Raw genomic sequence first — 24,279 nt, forward strand, 5'->3', positions numbered from 1 at the left:
CAACACAGCAAAGTGCATTCTTGTGTTTTCATGCTAACCAGCACTGGGAAGAATTCAGCTTTTCTTTTCCTTGTTTTGTCCCCCCACCTTGAAACCCCTATTGACATACACCTGGCACTCTGTACAAAATACACATGTCCTCCTGCTGTGGAGATGGAAAAGCCAAAGAGAAGGTGAGGAAGCCCAGAAGGATGTGGTGCAGGCATTTTATAATGTATCAAGACACAAATACCAATATCTTATATTTTATAAAACAATATATAAAATGATCTCCATGTTAAATACTATCATCTATTTTATGTATAAAGTTAAATGAATTTCCCAAAGTTACTCAGCTGCTAAAAACTCGGATTTGAACCCAATTTTCTGAGGCAAATACTGGCCTCTTGTTCCAGAGCAATGGGAAGGGAGCCTGACATCCACAACAAATCACTGTGCTCTCCCCGTCAACGTTTAGATTTCAGAGCCTCTTTTCCTCTCTTTCTTTCTTTCTTTTTTTTTTTTGTTCTGAGACAGAGTCTTACTCTGTTGCCCAGGCTGGAGTGCAGTGCTGCTATCTTGGCTTACTGCTCCCCCACTGCCCCCCTCCCACCCCCGGTTCAAGCAATTCTCCTGCCTTACCCTCCCAAGTAGCTAGGGCTACAGGTGTGCACCAACATGCCTGGTTAATTCTTTTGTATTTTCAGAAGAGACGAGGTTTTGCCATATTGGCCAGGCTGGTCTCGAACTCCTGACCTCAAGTGATCCTCCTGCCTTGGCCTCCCAAAGTGTTGCGATTACAGGCGTGAGCCACTGTGCCTGGCCTCAGAGCTTCACTTCTAAGGGAGGAGCTTGGCCTCTGTTATCTCAAAGTTTTCTTCTCTCAGTACATTTACATGTAAAATTATAAACCTTGAGAGATGGAAGACATCCTTCTAATGGGAAATCAAGCAATAGTTTCTATGTTTTACTAATTTAATTATTTTTCGAGTCAAGGTCTTGCTCTGTTGTCTGGGCTGCAGTGCAGTGGTGCGATCATGGTTCACTGTAGCCTTGAACTCCTGGGCTCAAGTGATCCTTCTGCCTCAGCCTCCCAAGTAGCTAGGACTACAGGTATGCACCACCACACTTGGCTGATTTTTAAATTATTTTTTGTAGAGGCAGGGCCTCACTATGTTACCCAGGCTGGTCTTGAACTCCTGGGCTCAAGTGATCCTCCTGACTTAGCTTTCCAAAGTGCTGAAATTACAGGCATGAGCTACTATGCCTGGCCCTAAATTAATTTTTTAAGTTGGAAACATTTTGTTAGAAAACTTATTTCCTTGAATCAAAAGCCAATCAGAAAAATGAAGAATTATCCAGACACTTTTCTCTTGTCCCAAATAAGAGGCTTGGAACCAGGAAATCTGCAGTATCCTCAGCTTGGCTAGTTGTGTATGATTTGGGGAAGTTCTTACCTCTTTGGGGCCCTGTAAAAGGAGAAGGTTGAATTTAATTATCTGTAAGGTCCCAAAACAGCTCTGATGTGTTATTTTCTTTTTCTTTCTTACTTTTTTTTTTTTCTGAGACAGAGTCTCACTCTGTTGCTCAGGCTGTAGTGCAGTGGTAAAATCTCAGCTCACTGCAACCTCCACCTCCTGGGTTCAAATGATCCTCCTGCCTCAGCATCCCATGTAGTTGGGAATACAAGTATGTGCCACCACACCAAGCTAATTTTTGTATTTTTAGTAGTGACAGGATTTCACCATGTCAACTAGGCTGGTCTCAAACTCCTGGCCATGATCCACCCACTTTGGCCTCCCAAAGTGCTGGGATTACAGGCATGCACCACTGTACCTGGCCTGATATGTTATAATGATATGAAAATACAACCAAGAAGAAGATTGCCAGCGGCATCTCCATGGATTGTAAGCTGCAGGCATCTTATCTCAATGCAATATACTATAAAGAGAAGGGCACTGGGCCTGGAGTTAGACCTGGGTTCTAGTTCTGGTTCTGTCACTAGGTAGGTGACCTAATTTCTCTAAGGCTCGATGTCTTCATAGGAAAATTGGATTTATTGGGTGGCAGAAACACAGCCTTCGTTGTATTCTTCCTTTGTGTCTTCAATGTTATGCAATAAATTAAAAGAAAAAGTGCAATGATATTAAAACCCAACTCCATGGATTGTTGTGGCTCCAATAAGATAATGTTATGGTAAAGTGGTCTGTCAACTGTGGAGTGCTATACACATGGAATAATCAGCACCAAAGACAATGCTTGCCAGTGGGCAAGTGGCTGGCAACTACAAGGTCTAACAAAAGGCAATTAGTGGCCTAATTCCCAAGCTTTGCAGTACATCATTTTGCTTTCCCTGAGAAACTATTAGCTAATCAGCCCAGGTGCAGACCTGTCTCCTACGGCTTATCTTTACAAAATACATAGGCTCCATGTTTCAGTCTCAGAAGAAGCACCTGAGAGTGAATTTTAAGAGAATTCCTGCATGCAGTGGTGTTCTGCCTAAAGTTTTATTTTTTCCCCCAAACAAAAAAGCAGGCTGTAAATTTGGCAGTAAATTTCAAGAGCTATAAATCGTTCATAGCCTCTGACCAAGTAATCCCACTCTTGGGAATTTATCCAAAGGAAACATTTAACAGAAGAATAAAACTGTATACATGGAGACATTTGGTTCAGCATTATCTACTACCAAGACAAAACAAAACAAAAGCAATCAAACAAAAAACTGGAAAAAGGCAAAGGGCTGAAGAATAGGGAAACTGCTAAGTAAATGATGGTATATGGAAGGGAAGATTCTGGAGACGTCAAACAGAATAAATATGAAGGCTATGAAGCAAAATGAAAAAAATGTTTAAATAAAGAGCAGAATATTAAATACTATCTAAGCTGTGATTCCATCTATGCAAAAATTATTTCTTCATATAGAGAAGGGTGAAAGAAAATATAAACGTGAAAATACCTATGGGGTTTTGGGATAACTTTTTCCTTCCTTTAAAAATGTCCAGGTTGTACTCTTTGCATAATAATGTTAAAATAGAATAAGATGGATTTTGTCCTTTGTGAAGCCCTTGAGTAGCTATAACATGATCAAATATCACCTTGCTGATACTAAATTGAATTAATACTGAGAAATATCCAATTAGATTCATAACCGAGGGAGAGATGCCTTTCTCAGAATAAATACCAGTCCATTGATTTAAACTTTCCCTTCCCTTCAGTGTCTCATGTCTTACATAACATTCAAGATCTCATATTCATCATCAGGATACAGTAACTGAGCAATACGCTGGCTGGATTTGGGGAAGGGGCTAATGTGGAACCTTGTAACCAGACTTTCTCATGGCCAAACTCACAAAAGGTGCTGCAGAGTTTTCCCTGCTCTCCAACCAGTTGTGACTGCTCAATAACTATGGCAACCATTATTTATTCAGTGAATTCAAGTGGAGATCGATACCTCCTGCCAGCTGGATCAACTCTAGGCCTGGAATTCCTCGAGGAATTCAGAGACACTCCTGTTAGAAGCCAAAGGCACCTCAACCCTTCTTTGTTGTTTTGAACAGCCACTGGATTTGTAGCTTCTTTACTTTTTCAAAAGGGCTGAGATAATATTCAGTCTCCATGCAAACTACTGCCAGCAGCCAGTAAGATTTTCAAATCACTAGGGAGTCACCAAGTGTCTGGGTCCCTCCCTAGTAATTTGAAATCCCTTAAAACCCAATCACTAACATTTTAGTTAAAGGGATCTCCTTTCTTCCTGTAGCTTGGTAAACATGGCTACGGAGCTGATATACAGAGTTCATAAATTCTGGGGGAAATCAGACATTTGGACTATCCCCTTTCCTAGAGAATTATACACAGAAGATTTTAGCTTACGGTCTTTGTCCACCATTAAAGAAAACAAACTTCTTAGTATTTCTTGCATTTTGATCTATATAATTTTCATAGAATGCTTCAGTATATTAACTTAGGTATTATATAGTCAAAACTTTATAACATACAGAAATGGTTAAGTAATTTATGCATCATCATCGTACAGCTAGATTAGAAAGAATTTGAGTTAATTAGTTCAAATTCCTATCTAAGACAAGAATCTCTACTACAAGCTACTATAAAGAGAGTGTCAGGTAGTGGCTGGACTGGGAGTTAACTATAATATTACGCCATAATAATACAGATATATTTAATAGCACTTTATATAACACTCTTTTACTTAAGATTATTTTATCTCACTCTCACAACAATCCTGTGAATTAGGCAGGACAAAGATTATCTTTAATTAATAGGTATGGAGGGTAAGGCTCAATTAAATGATGTGCCCATAGTCAAAATTAGCAAGGGGCTATCTTCTTTCACTCCAAGTCCAGAGATATTTCTCTTATAACAGGCTGCCTTCCATCTCTGGATGTCTCTAATTGTTAGAAAGTTTCTCATCCTGAGATGAACTAGCCTTTCTATAACTCTCTCCTATTTTCTATACACCAAATTAACTAATTGCTTCTTTCAACAAATATTTATGAGCACCTATTCTGTGGCAAGCAATGTTATAACCACTGGGGTTAAAGACTCGACAGACAACAGATCACACTCCTACTCTTTGTGTGGTATGACCATCTAAAGGCACCATTGGATCTTGTGCATTTTAGCTATCCATGCATAGACATCTCTGCTTAGAGCAAGAGAGAGGGGTTGGGGGTGAGGGGGAACCAGGGAAGAAGGAGTCAGGGGGAGAGAGTGATGGAATGAAATAATAGAGCTATTTAGGTCTGTGCTCATGTCTTCCCATCTTCATCTGGTTAAGATCTACTCATTCTTTGGATCTCAGATCAAATATTTCTTGAAGGAAGCTTCCCTGTTTACCCCCAGTCTAGATCATGTTCTCCTCTGGCACTCTAATCTTTCCCTTTGCAGGATATAACAGTTTGGAATCAGATGTTATATGATTTTTCTTCTCCCATTAATTGTAAGCACCATGGGGGCATGAACTGTATTTGCTCAACATTGTATCTCCAGCACCAAGCCTAGTACATAAAAGACACCCAATCAACATCTGTTCAATGGATACATAAATAGAGAACAAGGGTCTATAAAAAGTGATTATATAAGTACTAAACATGTAAGTTGCTAAGAACAAATATACAGGTTGGGAGTTATTAAGAAGCTAACAACAGTAAAGAATTTTACAAACTCTAGAAGCTACCACATCAAAGCTTTGGAATTAGATTTCCTGGCTGTAAATCTGAGTTCTACCACTTATTTATTTACTTATTTATTTACTTATTTATTTTTGAGACGGAGTCTCTCTCTGTTGCCCAGGCTGGAGTGCAGTGGTGCTATCTTGGCTTACTGCAACCTCTGCCTCTCAGGTTCAAGAAATTCTCCTGCCTTAGCCTCCCGAGTAGCTGGGACTACAGGCACGCGTCACCATGCACAGCTAATTTTTATATTTTTAGTAGAGGCTAGGTTTCACCATGTTAGGCAGGCTGGTCTTGATCTCTTGACCTCATTATCTGCCCGCTTTGGCCTCTCAAAGTGCTGGGATTACAAGCGTGAGCCACTGTGCCCAGCCTCTACCACTTATTAACTGGGTGACTTTGGGTCTGTTTCCACATTTGTAAAATGGTGCTAATAATGGTACCTGCCCTATGGGTTGTGATGAGAAATAAACAAGTTAATAATACATTTCGAGTATTTGGAACCATGCCTAGCATACAGTGAGCACGTAGTGAATATTTGCAAGTATCCTCTCTACCTAAAACTCAAGTCATTACCTTCCCCTTCAAATCAGCCACTTCTCTGAGTTTGTCTATTAATGATATTACAGCTTTTCCCATCACTCTCATAATCATCTCTAACAATTCCTTCCCCCAATCTGTCATATTTAATCCATTGCAAGAACTTCAGTTCTTATCTCTATGATGTTCCTTGCATTTATGTCTTCCTGTCAATACCCATAGTCTCTGAATCAGGATCTTCAATATCTGTGCTATCTAGATCATTTAAGCAGCTCTCCATGCTGATCTCCATGCTTCCTGTATCTGCTGTTAGACCTACCTAACCAGAACCTGCAATGCAATAAGATGTCTGGTGCTGTGAATGGTGGCGAAGCTCTGCTCTAGTCAATCCTAGTCCTCATAAGATGCTCGACTCAGTCCACACCTAGTGTTCATCTCGTCTCTATAAACCTCATTCCCCAAGGCAGGAACTCATTCCTCAAGGCAGCTTATTCTAATTTCAAATGGTTCTGTCTATGATAAAGTTTTTCTTATATTGAGCTAAAATTTGCCATTCTACATATCAGGGGTCCCCAACTGGTTTCTGTCCATGGCCTATTGGGAACTGGGCCACACAGCAGGAGGTAGCAGCAGGCAAGCAAGCGAAGCTTCCTCTGTATTTACAGCCACTCCCCATCATTTGCATTACTGCCTGAGCTCCACCTCCTGTCAGATCAGTGGCTCATAGGAGCATGAACCCTACTGTGGACTGCACATGTGAGGGATCTAGGTTGCACACTCCTTATGAGAATCTAATGCCTGATGATCTGTCACGGTCTCCCATCAACCCCAGATGGGACCCTCTAGTTGTAGGAAAATGAGCTCAGTGCTTCCACTGATTCTACATTATGGTGAGTTATACAATTATTTAATTATATATTACAATGTAATAATAATAGAAATAATGTACATAATACATGTAATGAACTTGAATCATCCTGAAACCATTCCCCCAACCCCAGTCCATGTAAAAATTATCTTCCATGAAACCAGTTCCTGGTGCCAAAAATGTTGGAGTCCGATGCTATATGTACTTTCCAGTTCTGCCTCTTGGGCTTATATGAGAAATGTCAAATTCTCTTCTTTGCAGGGAACAGGGGATAAAGAAAGGGATGATAGTAACCATCAGAAGCCCCACCAAGGGGAAAAGTAAATCCCCTTTCTGAGCAGGTCTTAGGGCAAAGGCTAACTTGGTGACAACAATACAGTTCCAGCCAAAGGGGAAGGAAAGGTGGGCCCCTGGAGAGAGGTGTATGTAACTCAAACACCAATAAACAGAACTCCCAGCTCTGAGCTCTACAGCTTTCTCTAGGAATTCACCTTGCTGCTACCACTCATGTCATATACAAAATCTTTTACTGATGGGCAGTCCCAGAGACATTGAGCCCATGCTGGTCAGGAAGCCACAAGTCAGTTGGCAGTCTGTGTTGAGGCTGATTTAAATGGTACTTTTCAGTCTATCTTTGATTTGGTAGATCATGTGTCTGTCTCTCTCTCCAGTGAGACCACAGACTCTTTGAGGGTAAGGGACTGTGTCTGGTGCACAGTAGATGCTCAATAAATATTTACTGAATTAATCTGAATCAAAATAAGGCAATTTTCAAGAATTCATACTTTTCTGATAACTGTGGTAGGTGAAAAATAATTAATTCAGATTTTTCTAACTTGGTAGACTTTCTGATACAATTGGCCCATTCATTCAATGAATATTTGCCATATATCAGATACTTGTAAATGCTAAAGTAATTTTAAAGCTAAATAAGACTCTCCCTGTCCTTAAGAACAGGGAGACTTTGGTAAAGAAAGACACAAATAAATTCCTTTCTTTGGTAAAGAAAGACACAAATAAATTCCTTAATACAATGTGTATATTCAATGGCAGGGATGTATGAACACTTTTATGGATTCTTAGACAGCTAGACAGCTGGCTCTTCATGGAAGTGTGTAAAACAAATAATAATAACAATGAAGGTTTGTCTGATTTTTTTTCTCTGCATAGTATACATTAGTTCATTCAATCTTTATAAGAAACCTGCAAGTAGACATCTTTATCCCTGTGATAAACTAGGAAATTGAGATTCAGAGAGGGTAAGGAACTTGTCCAAGATTGCAAAGACAGCACATTTCAGGGTAAAGAACTGAATTCAGATCTCCATTCTCTAAATCCTGTGGCCTCTCTCTTCTCCCACCTTTTTTGTTCTTAACTATTCTGCCCTGCTACATTTTACATTTAGTTTTCCTTGCAACGTAGCTGACAGCTTTATTTGATGCAAAAGCAGGGGTAACCAGGTAACCATTTAGAGTGAGCAGTGGAGCTCTGGAAAGACAGATGGCAGAGGGTGTGGCACGGTCAGCCACCTGTCTAGTCCTGCTGTGTCACTGTGTCGCTGCTTTCTGCCCTCGGTTCTGCCCTCCTTCCGCCTCCTCAGTCTTAGAGGTCATGTTTCAACATGACCAGGAAAAAGATGACAGGCAGAAGAGAAAGGAGTCATTTTCTCGCCTGACAGATGACCTGAGTAGGGAAAAGAAAGCCATGGGGAACAGCAAAATGGCATTTGAGCACTCGAGATTCCCTCCGCCATCTGGTTCAAAACTACCTTTCCAATCTTATTTCCCCTATTTCTGTATAGGAAATGCATTTTGCTGTGAGGTTATGTCATCATATCAGGCCTGAATTATCACACAGAATTAGTTTTATCCCTGAAAATCCTTTAACTTTCCCAAAAGCATAAGACATGTTCTCAGCACTCATCACCAGAGGAAGAGAAACCATGACCGGTAGTGGATTCATATCTTCTCTGTTAAGCTCATTCCAGGACATACAGTCATCAAATGTAACAGCCTGCACTCTTAATTTTTCTCCTCTTGCTACTTGGATCATATGTGTGATTTTAACATATGCACAATGCAATTCCACTGTAATTGTTTTATCCCTTAACTGTACTGAGGCATTCAACTGCCATGCCCTTGCTATACTCTTTCCTTCATCTGGAATGTTCTTTATATCTTCCCATGTCTAGATGCTACCCCTTTGGGAAGCCAGACATAACCAACACTTCTACCTTCCTTCACCTCAAGAAAGTTAGCAGTAATCTGGACTTCCCCCACACTGCATCTGTCCCTTTTCAGGACCTAAGCACTAATCACTAATACATCAAGTTCATATATCATAATCTATGGCTTCCTAGTAGACTACCCACTTCCTGGCAGAAGAATGCATGCCTAGCTCACCTTTGCATCCCTAGAGACTGTCACAATGCTTGGTACACAGTAGGCCCTCAATGCTTATTTAATGAATGGATATTTATGAAATAAATTCCACACTAACTTTCTGTTTGGTGGTGGGGGGTGGGGGGCTTCTTATTTATCAACCAGTTGATATCTGGTTGCAGTTAATAACTGCTTGCAGTTATAAACATTATTAACTGCAATCAGGTATCAACTATTGGTATCCCATCAGAATCAAAGCACTTGCATTACTTCAGAGACGCAGCACTGGCAAAAGGCAATGGTTAGGGTAGATAAACAGGGAATCTAAAAAACGTTTGAAAACCAACCACTGTGGGGAAACCCCCTATTTACTGCAGGAAAAGAGAGTGATCTGAATGAAACCATTTCCTGCCCCACTTCACCACCTAGTTTTTCTTGAGGGTGTACAGAGAGAAGAGGAGGACAAAGAAAAAAGAATCAGAAAAAAAAAAAAGCCATGTTTGTGCAAACTACCAATACTGTCCAGATTCTTAATACTTTTCCTGGAAGCAAGCCTAGTTAAACTTCTAAGATGCCATTTCCTTTTAAAGCTCTCCTCTATGATTTAAGAAAAGACAACTTTGGGATGAAGTTTCTAATGTAAATAGCCCAGCTGATACTCCACAATCACCCTTTATCATCAATTCAGAAGTCTAGATCCATGGCACCTCATATTCAAATGAAAATTAACATCCACAGCAATGCACACGTTTCCCAAGCATCGCCTTTTCTGCCAGTTTCCTGATATTTTCACATGTATCAAACCCACTTTCAACCAGTAAATCACAAAGAGAGTGTTTTAAGGTCCAGAAATGAGACAAGAGGGCCTAAAATTTGTTGTAGGCTAAAACCTACAGCAGGAATGAGGGCAGCATACCTGGTCCAGGAGGCCCCAAGATACCACTGTAGAGCACTTGGCCCATTGTAAGTGCTCATTAAGTGCAGCTTAATTAGTTTAATATCACTGTCCTCCTTTGAGCCTCTCTCTCAACCATCCAAGGAGACTGTCACCAAACATACTACCTTCTAAAGCCACCACCTGTTTCCTTATGCCACTGAGTTTGATGTTTCCAAGGGGTAGGGGAAGGCATATACCTAACTTGAGGGAATCTGTCACTATCACTCCAAGGGGGACCATAGGTGAATTCAGAATTGCCTATCCTGAATCCAGTTTGGTTACACTGCCAACTGAATTTTCTGTAATCCTCACTGCTGCCCTATGGAATAGACATGGTTATCCTCATTTTACAAGTGGGGAAACTGAACTTCAGGGAACTGAAACATGTTACCCAATAGCACCTACTTATTAAACTTGGGGCCGAAGATTAAAATCTGGGAGTGCTCGATTCCAAAGTCCATGCTATTTCTGCCATGCCAAACTTCCTCCTCCCACAGCCAATCTCCACATAAATGGGCAGCGGGCTAAGGAGCTATAACTGCAGGGCATAGAACAAATGGGATGCAGAAAGAGGACTGGCACCACCCTTCTCCTAATTTCTACTCTGTATTCTCTGCACTGAACTGCCCAGTCTCTCTGGGTTGAGTATTCCTGGAACCCACACGTCCTGGCCTCTTATATATCTATCAATTTCCATTTAAAGAGTGAAATGAAGATGTGGGCTTCAGGGATGGGCCCTTCTCTTGAATCATGGCTCTCACTCCTGGACAGGCCTTTTTCCTCTTAGATTCTTCCCCATTCTAATCTGTGCCCAAAATGCACTTGACAGAGTAAATCTTTCTAAAATGCAAAACTGACCATCAAGCTCCTTTGGTCAAAACTTGTGGATCCTTGTTGTGCTCCAGATAAATTCTGCTCCCCTCACCTAGGCGTGGAAGGTTCTTCATGTCCCACCCCACCCTGACCTATCAGACCAGTCACATCTCCTGTCATTCCATTTTTCAGCTGTTTCATTTCTGAAACGTAGCCATATTTTCAGTGGCTTTTGGCAAATGTTTATTTATGCCTGGATTCTCACTTTTTCCATTTTAGCCAGGAGACATCTGCATTTACAAAGAACCAGCTCCTGTGATCTCTTCTTAGAGGACTACCCCACCTGCTGTCTCTGAGCACTTTGAACTCACTCCCTTGTCTCCACAGTGGCACTCAACACCTTGCATCACATGTAGTACTTTGCATGTCTATCTCCTCTAGGGATGTGTGTTATCATCTCTGAAAAACCTAATGACATGCAACATGGTTCCTAGGTCAGTGAATATTTGCTGATTAACTAGACTCAACCCTCATTCCCATAGAGATGAGGCAATGAACGCCTTTACTTACAGGAATCTGAAGCTGGATCTAGTTTTTTGTTTTTGTCTTTTAAAAATGAACTAAACTCCATACTTTCTAGTTTTGAATGTTTAACTGACGTAGGAATTGCTGAATGGTTTTGAAGTTGAGCTAAAGAGCTTTAGTTCAAAGGTAGCCTTGAACCAGTTTCCTTCCAGTCCCGATGAAGTAATATGCTTGTGCCTTAAATCTGTTTTATTGTTTTTATTCAGATGCTCCTGTATGCCATTTGAAAGCCCTCCAAATGGAATCCATACTGTTTGAGACTGCCTTGGTTTTTGTTTTGTTAATGGCTCTCTTGGAAGTCTAGCAGCCCCATTTAAAAAAAAAAAAAGTGAGTTTCTTATTCTGGACCAAAGACCAGAAGGAAGTCAGTTTCCATTTGGAGTACTGAAGGAACAGCTAGTGTCTGAATCCTCACTGCAACCATACCGTTTACTTGTCTTTGCCTTCATGTTAACCATCAAATGATGAACCAGCCTCGCTTCTTAAGGCACACAGACACATCTAACTTTAGCTAAGAAGACATGTCCCAAGAAATGCATGTAAACAATGCCTGGGCAAACCAACGCAATATTCCAGTGAAACAGAAAGAAGGGGCCATCTGTACCAGAGGATGCATTTGGTGCTCTGGAAACTCACTGTCTGCCTGAAAAACATGTTTTCTACAGCCAAGAGCATATTAATCTGATCTTGAACTCTCAGTTCAACAGCCAAGCCTGTGCGTGTGTCTGACCAAAAGGACAAGGATGAGCCCTTCATTTGGCCACTTCTGGAGCACTCACCCTCTGTCATTGCCTCCCGAGGCCCCAGTCTGACTGAAAAGAATGAAGTCTAACAGGACCCTCTGAAAGGATGAAAGGGCAAAGGGAGCTGGGGCCAGGACATCCATGGCTACAAGGAGATGGTATTCCATCCCTTGCCCAAAATGCACCTTCCTCCATCCCACCCCACCTTAGGATTCTTTATCTCCCAAAAGATAGAAAGACAGAGACGTATAGAGGGAGACAGGCATAAACCAAATATGTTTTATGCTTGTGGTTAAAAAACTGTTGAGTTGGCTGGGTGTGATGGCTCATACCAGGAATGCCAGCACTTTGGGAGGTCAAGGCAGGCAGATCATTTGAGGTCAGGAGTTCAAGACCAGCATAATGGAACCCCATCTCTACTACAGATACAAAAATTAGCCAGGTGTGGTGCAGGCACCTGTAATCCCAGCTACTCAGGAAGGTGAGGCAGGAGAATTGCTTAAACCCAGGATGCAGAGGTTGCAGTAAACTGAGATCACATCATTGCACTCCAGCCTGGATAATGGAGCCAGAATTTACCTCAAAAATAATGATAATATTAAAAAAGTAAAAAACTACGGGGTTGAGCCATTTTTGCTTTTTCTCAGTCCTTTGCCAATCAAAGTTATTAAATCAAGTCATATTTGATGTCTGTAGTTTTTTTGGTTTACTTTAGGTTGCTAGCCAAGCACCGGGGAGAGGGGAAGCCTCATCACCTCTGCTCCACAGGAATGGGCTGGTTAAGGTAATCTTCCTAGGAAAGGCTTTGTAAAAAGAACTCTGAACCAGTCTGGACAACAGGGTGAAACAGGGCTACAAAACAGCCAAGTATGTCTGGTGGCACGTGCCTATAGTCCCTACTACTCAGGAGGCTGAGATGGGAGGATCACTTGAGCCCAGGAAGTTGAGGCTACACTAAGCCATGACTGTGTCACTGCTCTCCAGCCTGAATGACAGACCACGACCTTGTCTCAAAACAAACAAACCCTGAAGCAGCTAGTCCCACTGTCCACAGATCTCTGGTGTAGACTTAGATTTTCATATATTGGTCTTGTTGACAATAGTAATTCAATAGACTAGGGATTCTCTTTCCTAGAAGTTTATGACAACACATTATAGATGCCTGTTTCTTTGCTTAAACTTGGTTAAACTTACCAGATTTTGGAAAAATGGTAGTAATTTTCCCGTTTTCTGGTGTATGTGGTGGTCAAGGCCAGACTCCACCATAACAAAGGGAAGGAGAGAAATGAAGATGCAGTTCTGGCAAGGTGGTGCTTACCTGTGATCATGCTCAGTGCTGACAGGCAGGCTAAGGCTTGGATATCAAGGTTCAGGCTCTGCAAATTTAAGGAAAAGTCTTTAATAGAGTCGAGCCACTCCCCAAATCCACGAAGGCACTGAAGTCGATGCAGGACAAGTCCATTGCAGAATACAAACTTATCTTCAGCAGTGTTTGACCTGGCAGGTGAGAGGAAGAGACATATTAAATAGGTCTGTCCAGTCTGTTCAACATGATAACATACGACACACAGGCACCCAAACAGCTGCAGAGCAGCATTGGGACCCCGGTGTGGTGCTATGAAGCATGCCCAGATACCCGAAATGAACAACATTCTCTATGTTCTCCAGGATAAACAACAAGCACCACTTGCCTATGCTAATATCTTTGGTGAGCATCAGCCCAGGGGAAGATATGGGCTGTGGCACTGGCTGTCTTATTACTAGAATCAATTATTGGCTTTCCTTGGGACAGGACATGGGGGAGCAGGCACTCATGGAATACGGAAATGAAGCCCAGTGCACCCTCTCTCTCAGCAATGACCATGAGACTGTTCCTTCCAGGGCTCCTGAGACAGAGCTTGTCCTTGATTTTCTTAAATGTTAAAAACTGCCAAGGCATGAGGCTAGACACTACAATTCCATTGTACAGACTTTAAAAATACCAAGTCCTTGGCTGGGTGCAGTGTCTCACGCCTATAATCCCAGCACTTTGGGAGGCCAAGGTGGGTGGATCACCTGAGATCAGGAGTTTGAAACCAGCCAGGGCAACATAGTGAAATCCCATCTCTATTAAAAATACAAAAATTAGCCAGGCTTGATGGCACGCATCTGTAGTCCCAGCTACTCGGGAGTCTGAGGCAGGAAGATTGCTTAAAGGTGGGAGGTGGAGGTTGCAGTGAGCTGAGATCATGCCACTGCACTCCAGCCTAGGTGACAGAGTAAGACTCTGTCTCAGAGAAAAAAACAAAACAAAACAAAAACAAAACCCAAGTCCCTGCAAGTGCCAGAAGTCAATCACAAACAGAAGGGTGGCCTAATGTAAAACAAGTCCTTATTTTGTATTACCTTCTCTGCTTTTAACATTGGGGCTGTGGAGGGCTATTTGTAAATCTGTCCTGATAGTTTATATTATGTCCATCATCATCTCCTTCTTCTTTCATGAAAGATGCTCTGGAATTTCCAGTGGGACATCAAGACTTAGGGGTGTGGCTTTGGGTGCTTCTTAAATCTCTCTGGACTTCTTTTTCCTTAATTATAAAACAAAAATTCTAATGCTACCTCCTAAGATTGTTGAGGGAATTAAAGAAAAGATTTGAAAGCCCATGCATGGTGCCCAATACACACGATGGTTCAACAAGTATTGGGTATAACAAGTAATAGGCTGAATTCTATGTGGTCCTTCCTTTAATCTTAGATTTCCTTTAACTTTCAAATCTCTTGCCATGTATTTATCTATTTTGGCCTGTTGTATTCACAAGTCAAATATCTCTTTGTGCTTCTTAGATGAACAGCTTCATTCATTCCTTCACTCAGCCAAGTGTCTAATGAGCATGAAGTATGTGTCATTCCTGGAGCCAGGCACTGGAGAAAACTTGGTAAATAGGACATATATGGTACCTGCCTGCATGGAGCTTATAGTCTACTCAATCCTTTGTTGCATGTCTAATAGATGACAGTCACATTGCTGGCTCAGCTCTGGTGTATACTGGATTGGCTACAAATTAAGCTATTACTGGCGCTCTAGTTGTAACTCCACCCAATCTCTCCTACTGATCCCTCAACAGAAGGCATAGACAGGACAGAATGATTCAGTCTCAGAGTTTAAAACATGGACCCTGACGACTGGCATCAGAATAGTTAAAAGCATGAGTTAAAAATGCAGACTTCTGGACTTCTCCCACAATCTACCAAACCAAAATATATGGCAATGAGGCTTGGCAATCTGCACTTTAAAAATTAAACAGGAGTTTCTGGTAACAATTTGAAACTGGGGAGGGGATGGCAGGAAAGAGAAAGAGGGGAAAGATGGATTTTTCTGATAATATTTGGTAACAAGTCGGTATCATCTCCTAAAAATATATAACTCAAAGGAAGCAAGGAACATGAGTTAAACAGGTTATATGTAAATAAAAACAGAAATAAAATAAACTTTAAAAAGTCTACATGTGGAACTTACTATAGGATCTTAAATCCAAGGTTCTGTCTTTTTGAAAAAATCACTTTTCCTTTTTGTGTTTGGTGTCACTGAGTATGACAGGATGGACTAAATCTTTCAATCTAAGAGTGTTCTCTTGGAATAAAACTGAGGGTTGAGAAGCTGTGGGAACTCTTTAGGGTCCCATCAGGTGTGCTAGAATAGTAACTTGTTAAACAGAAACCCACGAGGCAAATACAATGTTCCAAAGCAAACACTTGCTCCCAGGAAATAGCTTATGCACCATGAGAATCCTTCCAGAATCGTAGAATGTTGGAGCTGCAAGGGACTTCAAGAGATCACCAAATCAACCTCTTCCTTTTAAGGAGGAGGGAATTGAACTTCTGGTCATGCAAATGACCTGCTCAGAGTGAGACAGCAAGTCCACAGTAGAACTGGGACTAGAAGCCAGGGGTCCCGGAGGCAAGCCTAGTGCTTGTTCCATGACTCGCTGCTCAGTTTTTTTAAATGCCTGATCATATTTCACATTTGCTTCTTGAGGAAACGTTTCACCAGTGATTCAATTACAAACACAGAAGGTTTCAGCCTTCTTCAAAGAAAGGAGTAGACTGAAGATAAAATAGTAGTAATTACCTGATGGAAAGTCTGAGGACAAACAGCTCCAAAAAGGCTGATTCAATAAGTAATGTCTGATCTTCTTTGGGGAGATCAGTAAATCCCGGAATCTTTTCTGCCCAGCTTCTGGATACATCAATGGAGGCTGTCAGGAGGTTGTAGAATTGTTGTACATGCTCAGCATCTGTGCCTGCAGCAGCCTGGTCAGTGGGACAGTACTAGAATGCAAACCAGAGAGAGCAGCATTATCCTGCTTCAGTGGGGATAATGGCATCAATTGCAAACAGGTCCTTCCAAGACCATCAATGCCTAAATTCTTCCTTTTAGGTGTCACAGTTTATAAAACCCCTTCACATTCACAGTCTCATCTGATTCTTACAATGGCCCTCTGATACAAATGCAGCAAATTTTATTGTTATCACTTAATAGACAAATTTGCTTAAGTCAAATTAGCAAAGTGGTTTTCACCCTTGACTGTGCAATCACCTGGGGAGCTTGAAGAAACAACTCTTGTCTGGGTCCTGCACCAAGAGATTCTCATTTAATTGGTCTGGGGTGGAGCCTAGGGGGTCAAGAATTATAAAAGCTCCCCCGGTGACTCCAAAGTGGGATAGCCCAGTTGACAACTACTGCCCCAGCATTTTGTGTCCAAGTAGATCTCCAGATCTACTGCTCATTTCACTACAGCACAGCTGTCTCCCCATGAGATGCTAAATTAACCCAGTGGTTCTCCAAGTGTGGTCTCCCGACTGGCAGCATCAGCAACACCCAGGAATGTGTTAGAAATGACAATCTCGGCCAGGTGCGGTGGCTCATGCCTGTAATCCCAACACTTTGGGAGGCTGAGGCAGGTGTATCACCTGAGGTCAGGAGTTCGAGACCAGCCTGACCAACCTGGTGAGACACCCCCCCCCCCACCCCGTCTCCACTAAAAATACAAAAATTAACTGGGTGTGGTGACATATGCCTATAATCCCAGCTACTCGGGAGGCTGAGGCATGAGAATCACTTGAACCTGGGAGGTAGAGGTTGCAGTGAGCCAACATCACACCACTGCACTCCAGCATGGGTGACAGAGTGAGACTCTGTCTCAAAAAAAAAAAGAAAAAAAAAGTGACAATCTCAGGCCCTACCACAGACCTACTGAATTAGAAACTCTTGGGGTAGAACCACCAAACATTAAAAAAAAATTTTTTTTGTAGAAATGGGGGTGTGAGTTGGGGGTGGGTATCACTGTGTTGCTCAGGATGGTCTTGATCTCCTGGACTTAAGCAATTCTTCTGTCTCAGCCTCCCAAAGTACTGGGATTACAGGCATGAGGCACTATGCCTGGTCCACCAAACTGTTTTATCAAGATCTCCAGGTGATTCTCATACACAGTAAAGTTTGGGAATCGCAGAAATAATCAGTAAGAGAAAGAATGATTTTTGCTTGCTATTGATGGATTTCTGTGAGATAAAACAAACCAGGAAGTGGTGGAAGGGGAGGTCTCCTTGGCAGAACCCAGGCAGCTGTGTGCCATCAGACTCAGGACTTGTGGCTATTTAAGTTAATAAAAATTAAATGAAGTTAAAAATTCAGTTCCTCAGTCAGGTAAGCCATATTTCAAGTGTTCAACAGCCAAATGTGGGATAGAATATTTCCATCACTGAGGGGAGGTCTATTGAACAGCATTGATCTAGACTCCCAAGAGCAGGAAGATATAAGTAGGAATAAAGTCTTCACCCAGCTTTCCAATATTCTAGTAGAACCAGGGTTTGTTTCTAATCACTGGTGGAAAGACTTTTCTGCTGCAGGCAGGAAGATTGATACAATGATACTAATCAAGGGACAACCAACAACATAGAGATTTAAGAGATTATGCAGAAACACTCACGTAAATAGGCACATCATTTCCGTCACATTAACATGGCTGTGTATCATTTTGCATTCCTTTTCTGAATTGATCCTCATGGGGTAGGGATTTTAATCTTTATTTTACAGAAGAGAAAACTGAGGCTCAGAGAAGCTAAGAGACTTTCTCAAGTTACACAACCAATAGTGGCACAGCCAGGACTTACACTGACCCTGTGATTTCAAGTTTTACCCCTCTTAGCTGTTAAGTATGTTCTGATGTTACTAGCTGGTGGGATCGTTTATGAAATTTTTTTTTTTGAGACAGAATCTCGCTCTGTTGCCCAGGCTCGAGTGCAGTGGTGCAATCTCGGCTCACTGAAACCTCCACCTCCTAGATTCAAGAGATTCTTGTGCCTCAGCCTCCCGAGTAGTTGGAACTACAGGCATGTGCCACCATGCCTGGCTAATTTTTGTATTTTTAGTAGAGACAGGGTTTCACCCTGTTGGCCAAGCTGGTCTCCAAATTCTGAACTCAAGTAATCCACCTGCCTTGGCCTCCCAAATTGCTGAGATTACAGGTGTGAGCCATCATGTCCGGCCTATGAAATCTTTAAAAAGCATTTTGTTTTACTCTCATTGGAGCTCTCCAGGTATGTGTTCATTGGTCCTATGTTTCTGTCAACAGTACAGTGACTGGCACATAAACCTCAATAAATAATTGTTGAATATTTTTTCAATGAAAGAGCAGTCAGAAGAGTGCTTAGGTTTGCTGTAATACCCTAACCTGATTGGAGGAGAAACAGCTAATAAGCAACTAGGTGCTTACTGTGGAGCTACCTAGTGTGAGGAAATGAGACACTTATTTAATTGGGTCTTTTTTTGTGTTTTCCCAAGAAGCAGTATTAAATAACTTAAAAAAAAATCAGAGAGTCCAGCTACTTTAATCTCAATTTTGTTCTGGTCCCTAATATGTGAAATAATGTAGCATCATTTTACTTTTCTGAATCTTCAGTTTTCTCCTCTGTAAAATGGGGATAATACCTTCCTCAAAAAAAATTTTTTTTGAGACAGGGTCTCGCTCTGTTGCCCAGGCTGGGGTACAGTGGTGTGTGATCACAGCTCACTACAGCCTTGACTTCTCTAGCTCAAATGATCCTCCCACCTCAGCCTCTTGAGTAGCTGGGACCACAGGCAGTAACCACCATGCCCGTCTAATTTTTTCTATCTTTTGTAGAGACAGTGTCTTACTATATTGCCCAGGCTGTCTTGAACTGCCTGGCCTTCCTCAAAATTTTGTTGTGATGATTAAATCTGATAACATGTGAAGGGCCTGATATATAGTACATGATTAACAAATGACAGTGATGATATTGAAAACAGTTATGGTATCTGAAACTATCGCCATCCCTCAGCTTCCATATTTATGAAATGGAATGGACTGAAGTAGAAAGTTTTTTATTTTCAGCCCTGATGTTCTAAGATCCTATAACATCTGGTTCAGTTCAGAGCCCTGGCTCCTCTGTTCCCAACAATCCTACACAGTGCCTGGCATTCTATGAAGTCCTGAATATTCTGTGATGTCATAGAGCATGGGAGCAAAGTCTGGAGAAGGAAGCAGTTCTCCTTCCCAAAGATATTTATGGATAATGGCACGATCCTATGTCATAAGACACTTCCCACTACCTCCTTTTGGCATACAGACTCTTAACTGGAAGAGAGTGGGAAAAAGGGAATTAACTCTTTTGTTTTTTACTTTCTCCTTACTTACAAATCTATTTAATAATTCCATACGTTCTCCAAGAGCAGAATGAAATTCAGGGCAGATCCTTCCTTTCAAAAACTGAGGGAGCTACTTGTGAAACTCCCAAATGAGTGGGAGTAAAGGAAAGTATGTTGGACTGAGCAGCAGGTCATGGGGTCCTCATCCAGGCTCTGCACTGACTTGCTGTGCAGTTCTAGACAAGTCACTTAACCTCTCTGAGTCGGTTTCAGCCTCTGGAACAGGAATCAAGTGGACTAGCTGATCCCTAAGATTCTTTCTGGCACTTGCATTAAATGATTCTAAATATTACTAATAACACTAGGTATGATATTATTGCCTGGAACTTGACACTGATTCAGCATTATTTTCTTTTAAAATAGTGGGTTAAATGGAAAGAAAAAGACTAAAGAATGAATAGTTTCCCCTGAGAATGGCTCTGACAGCTACCTCCTGCACTGACTCCCCTGAATCCATGGCTCACAACTCAACAATTTCTCTGCTTCCATTATTTGTTCAGAATCCACCAGAGCACATAGCGTTCACGCAGGGTCCTCTGCAGGCTTCTGCCCCTGCTGGGCTCACATTTCATGCCTCCTGCACACAGGGAAGTGAAATCCCTGCCCACCTTGTGTGTGTACTTTTCTCTGATGGAGCACAGCAAGAAGGAAAGCCAGCCAGCCGGGCCTGCCAGACTCCAGCCAGATCCTCTGGGCTTCACCTGCAGTAGTTTTGGTCCAAGTCTCAGAATTGTGGAGCCAAACTGAATTCAGCCTGAGCCACCAGTAACTTGGGGGTGACTGGAGGGTCAGCATCCAATGCTGGAGGAAAAGAAAAGTCTCCTCTATTGGAGAAAAGATTGAAAGGAATGGAACAAAACATTTTATTCTTTCTCTGCCTGGCCTACCAGTTTAGAAAAACCTCACTCAATGAATACTGGTCCTAGAGTTAGAAGGACTGGACTCCCAGCTCTGCTTCTCTGCTGCCTTACATTGATGGTGCTATCTCTGGGCTAAGTGGGTTTCAGTGTTTCAAAAAGAAAATCTAGAAATATTTGCTTACTGATTATGACAAACAAACATAGGTCAAATGCAAAAAAAATCTTTAAATGGAATTTTTTTCCTGTTAATGCTTATTTTTTTCCAGCCTTATAGGGGTTATTGATTTGTCAGAACTCTGGCTTTCTCACTAATCAAAGACACGGTATTACATTTACTGACAGCCAATGCCTAAAGAAGGTTTCTCTGAAGCACCTAGAATGAGAATCTAGAGCTGCAAACAACAGCAATGGATATTATTTAAACAAAAATGGGTCTGCATGTTTCATAAGGCAGTAACATAGCTATACGAGTCAGACTTCAGCAATAGCCCAGGTCCAAAATGAGATATTTGTGTAGAAATTAAGAGAGACCCATGGAAAATACCACCCCTCAAAAATTAGTGATGTGAGGCTTTAATAGCAGAGTGGAATCTAATATTTACTCTATTTCACTTTCAGCTCTGGCTAAATATGTAGCCTATGCTAGGGACACGTTTTTCTTTCCCTTAAAATGTTACTTTTCTCAATTCTTTATAGCTCTAAAAATTTTAGATGTGATCATTGTATAGGTCAAACTATGTATACATATTCTTAGACTCTTACACTTTAAAAAGTGACATTTTAAAAATTGGCAATGAAAACAATTCTCAATGTTTTATTTTCCCTCCAATTTTTTCTTTTCTGATCTAATTCTACGCTCCCCACTCCAAAATGCAAAAAGCAAAAAACTCCTCTCTTCCCACCAATGACATCACTACAGTTGTATGTTTGTTTACTTTTTCTCCTTTACTAGTATGTAAGGTTCATGTGGATAAGGCTTTATCTTCTTCAGCAATGTGTCCATTGCCCTGGACAGTGCCTACTACTAGGTAGCCATTTAATCAGTATTTGCTAAATGAATTAATTGCTTTCAAGAAAATTTATATCTCTATTGCTCATCCCTTCTCAACCCTAGGAAAAGCTGGAAAATTCAAGGTAAAATTGAGTTGTTATTATAAACTATATCCATGGCTCTCAAACCTTAGTGTGCCAAAGAATCATCCGATGGCACCTTTTAAAATACAGATTTTTGCTGCCTCCTCTTCTTCCCAGTTCTGTTTCAGTATGTCTGAGTGGGTGTGGCCTGGGAATCTGCATTTTAAAGCAAATACACCAGCTCTTTCTGGTAGAAGCAGTCTGGGCACCATGTTTTAGGAAATGCTGACCTGTACCCATAGTGGAACTATAGCTTAATATTATGGACAGAAGATCAGGGAATGAAGGTTAGAGGAGATCATGGGAATGAATTTAGTTTATTCCTCTTTACCATTTGGATCAGGAAACTGTGGCCCACACAGGGACAGGAACTGGCCTGAAATCATCTAGTAAATTGGTATCAGTTTGATAGGGTCTTCTGAGATGCTTTATGAAACCACTCCTTTTGCAGTTTCGTTCTGCTTACCTTGTAGATCTAACCTGTCTTAAGCCACATTGTATCATAGGCTATCTTGTTAGCACATTTAAATACCATTTGCTGATGCCTGGTTTTATCTGGGCAGTATCTCTCGTATTTGCGAGTCTCTTACTACATTAAGTGGCACTGATTACCAGAAAACATCCTAGTATGCTGAAAAATACTTGAAATGACCAACTAATGAAGACACTAAGTATATTTTCTCATTAGTAATTATGCAGCCTCTGAAGCCAAGCCCAGTATCTATACAGACTTGTATTGCTAAATTAAAAGCAACTGTGGGGCAGAGAATAGCAACATTTTGAGGAGAGACAAATCAAACGTGACATATTTTGACTGCACTGATGTACAATGATCTGAGCTCACTTTTAAGGGAGAGAAGTTTGGCCCAAAGGAGAAGTGAAGGTCCCAGAGCCAGGAATGCTTCACAAAACTCAGGAGCTCTTTCTGGCCTCTAAAACATTCATTCCCTCTGTGACTTGGAACAAAACCCCTCCACCTCCCATTCCCACAAACAGAGAAAACTGCTCACTTACTACCTTAAAGGAACACATGCTGGTACATGAAGATTAAAACATACTGGGCTGGCAACACATTTCCTCCTTTTTCTATTGACCTGACTCATTGGGGGAAGCTAGCATCTTTAATAAATTGTAGGGCTCAAATCAACTCTCAAACTTGACAGGGCAAATTCTTATTTAGCATGTAATAAATTATGGATACACACTAAAACACTGCTAAGGAGTAGAATAAGGCAGCTATAAATGAAGCAGAGAGTTTTGTTTTTCATTTTATCCATCTCAGAATGGTTTGCCTTCAAAAAAAACCCAATGGATATATATATATATATATATCCATTGGGTTTATATATATATAATTGTAATTTTATATATATATATAATTGTAATTTAAAGTTTCTATGTTCAAAAATATAGTACATCATCATTAAATAAAAGTGGCAGTATGATGAAATAGGAACATATTACTTTGAGTGATGAGATCTGGATCTTATATATAGTACATCATCATTAAATAAAAGTGGCAGTATGATGAAATAGGAACATATTACTTTGAGTGATGAGATCTGGATCTATATATATATATATATAATATATATTATATTATATATAATTGTAATTTTTATATATATATATAATTGTAATTTAAAGTTTCTATGTTCAAAAATATAGTACATCATCATTAAATAAAAGTGGCAGTATGATGAAATAGGAACATATTACTTTGAGTGATGAGATCTGGATCTTGTCCTCTACTCTGTCACTGACATTAGGCAAGCCAGTTAACCTCTTTAATCCTTAATTTACTCTTCTCAAAATATGGGAGTTGGATTAGACAATCCAAAGGTCACCTCCAGTTCTATGAATTTGTAAATGTAAAATTTTAAGAAGGAAGGTATTATGAAAATTGAATTTTGGTGAATGACAGTATTAAGAAAATTAAACCATAAATTATACCACACAGAGCTGGAGACTTAAGTGAAATTATTTAAAAAATATATGTGATGGTCAGCAAAGGAAATAATTTAAAAAGTGAAAGCCTACAGAATGGGAGAAAATATTTGCAAACTATCCGTCTGACAGGGATTAATAACCAGAATATATGAGGAATTCAACGCAATAGCAGAAAAGAATTCTGTTTAAAAAATAGGTAAAAACCTAAATAAACATTTCTTAAAAGAAGACACAGAAATAGCCAACAGCCAATTTTTGTTTAAAAATTCTCAAAATCACAAATCAACAGGAAAATGAAAATCCAAACCACAAGGAGGTATCCCCAATTTGAATGATTATTATAAAAAGACTAACATGCTGGTGAGGATGTAGAGAAAGGGGAATGCTCATATACTGCTGATGGGAATGTAAATTAGTATAGCCATATGGGAAACAGTATGGAGTTCCCCAAAAAGCTAAAACTAAAATGACCTTAATTAGTCCTTGCGCTGATGAACTCACACTTCCACAGCAGCTAGTATGGCCAATACTTGTCATTAGACAAGTGAGCGGGAAGAGGTCCCCCCACTCTTTCTCTCTCTGGATCTGTCTTTGG

At 40.8% G+C, this 24,279-nt stretch overlaps 1 protein-coding gene and 1 long non-coding RNA gene across 3 annotated transcripts in view; one reads left to right on the forward strand and one right to left on the reverse strand.

Annotated features, from left to right (window-relative positions):
• Positions 1–12,625, forward strand: part of LOC105706903 (uncharacterized) — a 47,485-nt gene extending 34,860 nt beyond the window's left edge. The window contains exon 3 of the long non-coding RNA XR_001104953.3: positions 11,499–12,625. This is a non-coding gene — a long non-coding RNA (uncharacterized LOC105706903). The remainder of the gene's footprint in view (positions 1–11,498) is intronic.
• The window catches only part of NR4A3 (nuclear receptor subfamily 4 group A member 3), a 42,800-nt gene that overhangs the window by 3,825 nt on the left and 14,696 nt on the right, over positions 1–24,279 (reverse strand). For both annotated transcript variants that reach the window (XM_012437552.2, XM_012437553.2), the window contains 2 exons: positions 16,144–16,343; positions 13,354–13,532 (listed from right to left, as the gene is read on the reverse strand). In XM_012437552.2, coding sequence (XP_012292975.2) covers positions 13,354–13,532; positions 16,144–16,343 — 379 coding nt within the window. The remainder of the gene's footprint in view (positions 1–13,353; positions 13,533–16,143; positions 16,344–24,279) is intronic.

This window comes from Aotus nancymaae, unplaced genomic scaffold (genome assembly GCF_030222135.1).
Source record: "Aotus nancymaae isolate 86718 unplaced genomic scaffold, 86718_ANA_hifiasm-v0.15.2.pri h1tg000003l, whole genome shotgun sequence".
Lineage (NCBI taxonomy): Eukaryota > Metazoa > Chordata > Mammalia > Primates > Aotidae > Aotus > Aotus nancymaae.